Source organism: Portunus trituberculatus, chromosome 45, assembly GCF_017591435.1.
Source record: "Portunus trituberculatus isolate SZX2019 chromosome 45, ASM1759143v1, whole genome shotgun sequence".
Classification (NCBI taxonomy): Eukaryota; Metazoa; Arthropoda; class Malacostraca; order Decapoda; family Portunidae; genus Portunus; species Portunus trituberculatus.
In genome coordinates, this window is record NC_059299.1 from 1,060,269 (window position 1) to 1,068,407 (window position 8,139).

Below are 8,139 nucleotides of genomic sequence, written 5' to 3' on the forward strand. Positions count from 1 at the left end.
GAAATCAACAAGCACAAGACCATCCTCTGTACAAGTATGCAGTCTTCTTCACAATTCTCAATTCATTGTGTTAGCCTTGCATGTACATTGCATCAACTTTATTAATTTGTGTATTATTTATATAGCGTTCATGGAACATTATTTATAATACTAATTTAATAAAAAAAAAAAATTAAATAAATAGAAATAATTTCACAACAGATTTTTCCATGAAACTTTTTTTTTCTATCATTATCGATGGATAGTTGGTATACAGATGTACATATACCAGAAATACTCTTCATTGATAATTCAGTAGCAATTGTGATGTAATGGTGCTTAACTGTAACTTGCTGTACTTATTACTTTCTGGAGCATTTCCCTCTTTCTTCCTTAGATTTTTTTTTTTTTCCCCAGTGTTCAGTATGAAAACATTATGTGTATTATACCAAGCAAGAATGACTCACTTATCTCACCCATTTGATCATATACTGAAAGTAGATGTTGTTAACCACCAATTTTGTTTTTGACATTGAAGGTAGTACCACTTACGCTTCTTTCAGTGCTTTGGATTTATCGCAGCAACGCAATACTTTTCAAAACCTTCCTAATCCATTAAACCAATCAAGAGTATACTTCTTTTCCTTTGTACTTACTGCTACTTTCTTTAAAGCAAGCATGTTTTTCATGGTAACCATGATGAGATTAGCTTTATGAATTAAGATTCAAGGGTTCGCAGCTAAAGCCACCCCAACCAAGTCACTTTTATCTTCCCCACTCGCTCCATCCCCACGATGTTTATTGATTATTACAATTACCTACTAAAAAATAGTACAAACCACCAAAAATCATAACCACTCCATTTACAGAGAAAAATTACTTCACTTGACTAATTTGACAACGGACACCCAGATCTGAAAAATGCAAAAGCAAAGCTATAGCTTTTCAAAATATCAAATTATCGACAAATCCATCATGACATTTGGTTATTTTCATGAGATAACTAACAACATTTTCATAACATATGTCAAAGGTGAATACTAACCACTATATATTAACATTGTAGACGAAGTCCCAATTCGGATCAACAAAGAGGTCAAACTTCATTTAACGCAATTCATGGTACGTGACCTGGAAAACAAAATGATCACATAAGTCTTTGTAATTTAACAAACACCCACACCCACACTCACTCACTCACCCACCCACATACATATACACACACCATTTGTTTTCAATATCATTAGTGTCAAAAATACTTCACCGTTTGAGAAGAATACACACCTTTCAGAAATATCGAAGACTTTTACTGCCACGACATCCTCCAAGCTGCTCTTTGGATCGTCACACTTCCCTCCTGGGTCACTTCACCCTTCAAACGCCATGGCTTCTTAGACCAAGGCACCACATCGCCTTCCAGCAGGAGTCTTCAATATGTTCTGATCGCCTGCTTCCTTGCAACAAAGCTGCCCTCGAGTGGATTCCTTGAACCATTATGCTGCTGACATGCAGTCACTCCTTGACGACCACGCTGCCCTCCTGTGACCAGTCTGATCAGCGTGCTGGCTTCAAAGGCCGCCTTCTGAAATGATCTCACCAATCTCAAAATGCCAATTCCTGGACGCCCTTCATGGAAGACTACGCCACTCCTCAGTAGCTTCTTCACAGATGACAACATTGCCATCCTCTCCAATCACCATGCTGACCTCCAACATCTGATCAAGCAAGAAAAGTGCCTTCATAGACGATCACGACGTCCTCCAGTGCCATCTCCCCGGACGACCAGGACATCCTCCAGCGCCACCCTGGATGACCACGATGCCTTCAAGCGCTGCCTCCCAGGACGACCACGACCACCTCCAACGCCGCCATCCCAGACGACCACGACGCCCTCCAGTGCCGGCTTCCCGGACGACCACGACGCCCTCCAGCACCACCTCCCAGGACGACCACAGTGCCCTCCAGCCGCCGCCTCCCCGGACGACCACGGCGCCCTCCAGCGCCACCAACCAGGCTGACCACGGCGCCCTGCAGCGCCGCCTTCCGGGACGACCACGACGCCCTACAGCGCCGCCTACCGGGACGACCACGACGCCCTCCAGAGCCGCCTACACAGATGACCACGACGCCCTCATGCGCCGCCTCCCCGGACGACCACGACGCCCTCATGCGCCGCCTCCCCGGACGACCACGACGCCCTCATGCGCCGCCTCCCCGGACGACCACGACGCCCTCATGCGCCGCCTCCCCGAACGACCACGACGCCCTCCAGCGCCACCACCCAGGCTGACCACGGCGCCCTGCAGCGCCGCCTTCCGGGACGACCACGACGCCCTACAGCGCCGCCTACCGGGACGACCACGACGCCCTCCAGCGCCGCCTACACAGATGACCACGACGCCCTCATGCGCCGCCTCCCGGACGAACACGACGCCCTCATGCGCCGCCTCCCCGGACGACCACGACGCCCTCATGCGCCGCCTCCCCGGACGACCACGACGCCCTCATGCGCCGCCTCCCCGGACGACCACGACGCCCTCCAGCGCCGCCTCCCCGGACGACCTCATGTGCCGCCTCTCCGGACGACCACGATGCCCTCATGCGCCGCCTCTCCAGACGACCACGACAGCCTCCAGCGCCAATTCCCCAGACGACCACGACGCCCTGCTGTGCCATCTTCCCGGACGACCACGACGCCCTTCAGCTCTGCCTCCGCGAACGACCACGACGCCCTGCAGTGCCGCGTCCCCGGATGACCATGACGACCTGAAGTGCCACCTCCCCTGACGATCACGACGCCCTGCAGCGCCATCTTCCGGGACGACCACGACGCTCTACAACGCCGCCTACCGAAACAACCACGACGCCTTGCAGCGCCGCCTTCCAGAACGACCACGACGCCCTGCAGCGCCGCCTTCCGGAACGACCACGACGCCCTGCAGTGCCGCCTACCGGGACGACCACGACGCCATACAGCACCGCCCACCGGGATGACCACGACGCTCTCCAGCACCGCCTTCTGGGGCTACCACGACGCCCTACAGCGCCACCTACCGGAACGACCACGACGCCCTGCAGTGCCGCCTACCGGGACGACCACGACGCCATACAGCGCCGCCCACCGGGACGACCACGACGCTCTCCAGCACCGCCTTCTGGGGCGACCACGACGCCCTATAGTGCCGCCTACCGGGACGACCACGACGCCCTACAGCGCCGTCTTCCGGGACGACCACGACGCCCTACAGCGCCGTCTTCCGGGACGACCACGACGCCCTACAGCGCCGTCTTCCGGGACGACCACGACGCCCTACAGCGCCGTCTTCCGGGACGACCACGACGCCCTACAGCGCCGCCTACTGGGACGACCACAACGCCCTCCAGCACCTCCTCCCTGGATGACCACGACGCCCTCCAGCACCACCTACCCTGACAACCACGACGCCCTCCAGCGCTGTTTCCCCGGACGACCACGACGCCCTCCAGCGCCGCCTCCCCGGACGACCACGACGCCCTCCAGCGACGCCTCCCCGGACGACCACGACGCCCTCCAGCGCCGCCTCCTCAGACGACCACGACGCCCTCCAGCGCCGCCTCCCCGGTCGACCACGACGCCCTCCAGCGCCGCCTTCCCGGACGATCCACGACGCCCTCCAGTGCCGCCTCCTCGGACGATCACGGCGCCCTCCAGCGCCGCCTCCCCGGACGACCATGGCGCCTTCCCGGACGACCACGACACCCTCCAGCATCGCCACCCCGGACGATCACGACGTCCTCCAGCGTTGCCTTCCCGGACGACCACGATGCCCTCCAGCGCCGCCTCCCCGGACGACCACGACGCCCTCCAGCGCTGCCTCCCCGGACGACCACGACGCCCTCCAGCGCCGCCTCCCCGGACGACCACGACGCCCTCCAGCGCCGCCTCCACGGACGATCACGACGCCCTGTAGCGTCGCCTCCCTAGACGACCACGGTGTATACCCGGATGAACTCAACACTCTCCAGCGTCACTTGCCACGAAGCCCTCCAGTACCGCCTCCCCGGACGTTCACGGCACCCGCGAGCTCCACTTCACCAGACGACCAGAGTGCCCTCCAGCGCCTTCTGCCTAGACAATCACGGCGCCTGCGAGTCCCACTTCACCAGACGACCACGGTGCCCTTCAGCGACTCCTGCCCGGACGATCACAGAGTCTGCCAGCCCCGCTTCACTGGAGGACCACGTCGCCTTCCAAAACCTCCTGCCCAAACAATCACAACGTACACCATTGCTGCGTTTCCGGACGACCACGGGGCTCACCAGTACCATCTTCCCGGACGACGACGGCGCCATCTCCGCAGACGACCTCGGCGCCCTCCAATGCTGCCTCCCAGGATTACCACGTTGTTTTCCAGCACCGCTTCTATGGATGACTACACTGCCCTCCAGGTGCTCCTTCCTGGATGACCACGCCTCCCATCAGCGCCACGTTCCCGGACGACCACGTTGTATACCAGCACTGCCTTACTGGATGATCCTCCTGTCCTTAACCTCCAACTTGCCAGATAACCATTGCAGCTTTACGTATGACCACGCTGCCCAGCATTGCCGCCCTCCTAGATGACCATGCTGCACTACAGCTCCAACTTCACAGATAACATCCACTTCACCCACCTTGCCTTGCAGATGATCACTCCACTCGCCAGTCCTACCTTCACGTTGTCCTGCAGGGCCATCTTTCCAACAACCGAAGCTCCCTCCTGGGCCATTTTATTAGATGACCACGACACTCACTAATGCCGCCTTACTGGATGATCACGGTGAATTAAGTGCCATCTTGTTAGATGACCATGCCACTTTCCAATGCCAACTTCTCAGATGACCAAGCTGCTTTCCAACGCCAACTTTTCGGATGACCACGCAACCTTCCAACACCAACTTCTCGGACGACCACAGCGCCCTCCGACACCAACTTCCCGGAAAATCACAGCGCCCTCAGACACCTGCTTCTCGATGCCTATGATGCTCTTCCCGATGATCACGGTGCCCTCCAGCATCACCTTCCTGATGACCACGACTCCTGTTGGGATCACCTTTCCGACGACCAAGGGCCACTTGACAACCACATCGTCTATCAGTCTCCCTCCTGAACGACCACGCTACCTTCCAGGACCACTATCATAAACATCCACACTGCTATTTGGTACTGCCTTCTCAGACGACGACAGCCCCTTTCAGCTCCGCCTTGCTAGATGACCACACCGCCCACCTGATTCTCCTTCCCTGGCAACCACTGTGCTTTTATATGTTGCCTTGCCGGATTACCACACTACTCTCCACTGTTGCCTTTCCAGATGACCTCGGCGCCTCCATTGCCATCTTTCCAGAAAACCACAGGGAGCTCCTGCGCCGCCTTGTTGGATGACCATGCCACCCTCCAGTCTTTTTTCAGGACAACGACGGCACCATCCAGCACTGCCTTACCAGACAACCTCTCAGATGACCACAATACATTCTTGGACTGCCTTCCCGGATGACAACAGCGAATTCCAGCGCCGCCCACTCAGGTGACCACACCACCCTCTAGTGTTGCATTTCTCGGGCAACCACAGCATCGTCTTGCTGGACGACTGTACTGCACTACTGGGCCGTCTTTTCCCGATGAACATGGCACCTTAAAACACTATATTCTTTGACGACCACACAGCTCTCCAGGACCACTTTCCTTGGCGATCCCACCAACAGTATTTTTCTGGCTTATCACCATTCCAAAAACAATAAGTTCTTGAATAAGCAAGTTCACCAACTGGTCCTACTTCGTGGATGATCATGCCCCCTTTGAGAGCCCAATTCTCAGATGAATATACTGATGCCCTTAAACATCATCTTGAATGCTGCTCTTTAGCATTAATTTCTTTGAGCTTCAGCTGCCCTCCAACATCACTTTCCTGGATGAACACACCACCCTCTGGCACTGCCTTGCTTGTACAGCCATGTTGGCCTCTGCCACCTATTACAGACATCCTTGCCGAGAACTGGAATCTACCATCCTATTGACCATGTCCTTTGGTCCCAACTTTCTCAACAATCTTGCCTTAACTTCCTGGATGACCAAAACATCAACATAAAAACTTCCTGGATAACTTGGTGACCTTTTGTGCCTACTTCTTGGACAACTTTTTTTTAAACAATGTGATTCTCTGAGCACAACTTCCTGGACAATCTTGGTTCCCTTATGTTCCTACTTCTCATACGAGAAAAAACATCCTCTAGTGAAGTTTCCAGATCACCATGGTGATATCCAGCATCTACTTCCCACTGGACATGCCAGCTGCTATTTCCTGCATGTCTCTTCAACATAGAAGTACATTAGTTGCAATAACCCATCTCTTGACTATCAATGTTATCAAAATTCACGAGAATGGCACAATAAGCCCTGGGCAACAATCATTTCAATACTGCTCAAAAGCAAGTTATCTACGATCAATACACGACTTCTCATCAAGAGCTCTTTACCTGACACACAAGATGTCTTCATCCCACAATTTCATTACCTGAAAAGAACATATTTTCTTTGTTTTGTATGCTTGAAATCCTATATATCTATCAGCTACATAACTTGTGTAATATTAAGAATAATTTAGAAGAAATAATAATAATAATAAATAAATCATCTAGTACTCACCTCATCAACATTCTTTCAAAGTGCCAACATCGGTAAATCTTCAGCCATAACCATTCCTACTTCTACAAAAGTACCACTGCCTCCCTTACATCGGTCCTGTAAAGTTCAACACAAATGCAGAATAAGTGAACAGATAAAAGGACAAATCAGTTTAACGATAAAACTTCAAATTTCCAATGCAACTCAAAATATAATTGAATGAGTGACTCACCTGTATAAATCAACATTTTCTGTAGCTAATGTCCAACATCTACCTTCAGGATTTTTCTTCCTTCATTTGTTCTTTACAAATTCATACCACAAACTAATTTAAATTTTACTTAAAGGAAATGTCCCACCCACATTCCCACTCTTCTTATAAAGCCACATAAGACATACAACAAGAGTGACCAGCAATGAATCACCACTAAGGTCATTACAACCCAAAGCTGGTAATTCAAAGCTGCATTTCCTTTAAGTTTACAAATAAAATATAACCATTTGCATAGGCAATCACAAAGTTTGAATATTTGTAAACTAACTTTCAAAATCTAATAAAATATTGAACAATGGAATGATGAAAATATTCCAATATTTACCACTGAATATAAAGATAATCATAATCATTAATTCTTTAGATCAGCATTTCCTAACTACATTACTGTAGAATCCTAATATCTGATATAATAACAACTATCATAGCCATTAACAAAACAGTATTTTAATATATCCAACAAAGAATTATGCAACAAGGATGCAATGCATGATGGATAAGATGTAGACTAGTAGACTTCGTGTTATGATGCTAACTCATGGCGTGAAAACCTGAAAGGAAGATAAAAACAACTTAAAAAGGTTGCTAAGTGAGCTAAAATGAATGACACGTGTATAAACCAAACATAAAATGTGGAATTTGAGAACATTCATATTACTTGCCTTTCCTAAGCTCCCACTTCGTGGTGTTGCAACCAACCGCAGCCAGTCTGAAGTCTGGTATCATCTTAAGTCCTCCATCCCCTATAAATAAATGTTATCCTACCTTCCTAACTTCATTATACTAATTGTTGAAAGGATAACTAGTCTTGTATGTTAAAAAGAAAATAATCTATCACAAAGTTAATTTAATTTTGAAGAATTAATTCAATCACCTTACTTTTAGGGAATGCTTAACTGATGAAGGATTGGATAAAATTTCAATTTATACATTAAAATATGTAAAACTTATCTTGGCTAATATTTCAGACGTGTGAAGATGATGCAGATAAAGGATGAAACCGTCACACAAAACTGTAAAGAAATTCTTAAGACCCCAATAGCCCAACCCCAACAAATCACTTTACCCTCCCATCTCTATATATGCAGAATTCAAAGTATATATACACACATTTCATAATACATTGCGGTGGCAAATTATTTGCATCTTCCCAACAAAATGATTTTACCTCGAATATGATGAAATGTCGGTTTTGTGTGGTCTTGAAAACTAATTGCACAAATCTGTAAAGACAAATCTTTAA

General features: G+C 49.9%; 2 protein-coding genes across 2 annotated transcripts; both read left to right on the plus strand.

Moving 5' to 3' along the window:
• The first annotated feature begins 1,797 nt into the window (after positions 1-1,797).
• Positions 1,798-2,766, plus strand: LOC123519227 (mucin-2-like). The gene has a single exon (XM_045280349.1). The coding sequence runs from the start codon at positions 1,798-1,800 to the stop codon at positions 2,764-2,766; it is 969 nt and encodes a 322-aa protein (XP_045136284.1).
• A 203-nt stretch (positions 2,767-2,969) lies between these two features.
• On the plus strand, positions 2,970-3,929 carry LOC123519228 (mucin-2-like). Its single transcript, XM_045280351.1, has one exon. It carries the CDS (start codon positions 2,970-2,972, stop codon positions 3,927-3,929), a length of 960 nt encoding a protein of 319 aa, XP_045136286.1.
• The last annotated feature ends 4,210 nt before the right edge of the window (positions 3,930-8,139 follow it).

What these genes read in the sequence shown, in the direction of transcription:
- LOC123519227 (XM_045280349.1), top strand. Translation starts at nt 1,798, where the DNA reads ATGCCTTCAAGCGCTGCCTCCCAGGACGACCACGACCACCTCCAACGC.
- LOC123519228 (XM_045280351.1), top strand. Translation starts at nt 2,970, where the DNA reads ATGACCACGACGCTCTCCAGCACCGCCTTCTGGGGCTACCACGACGCC.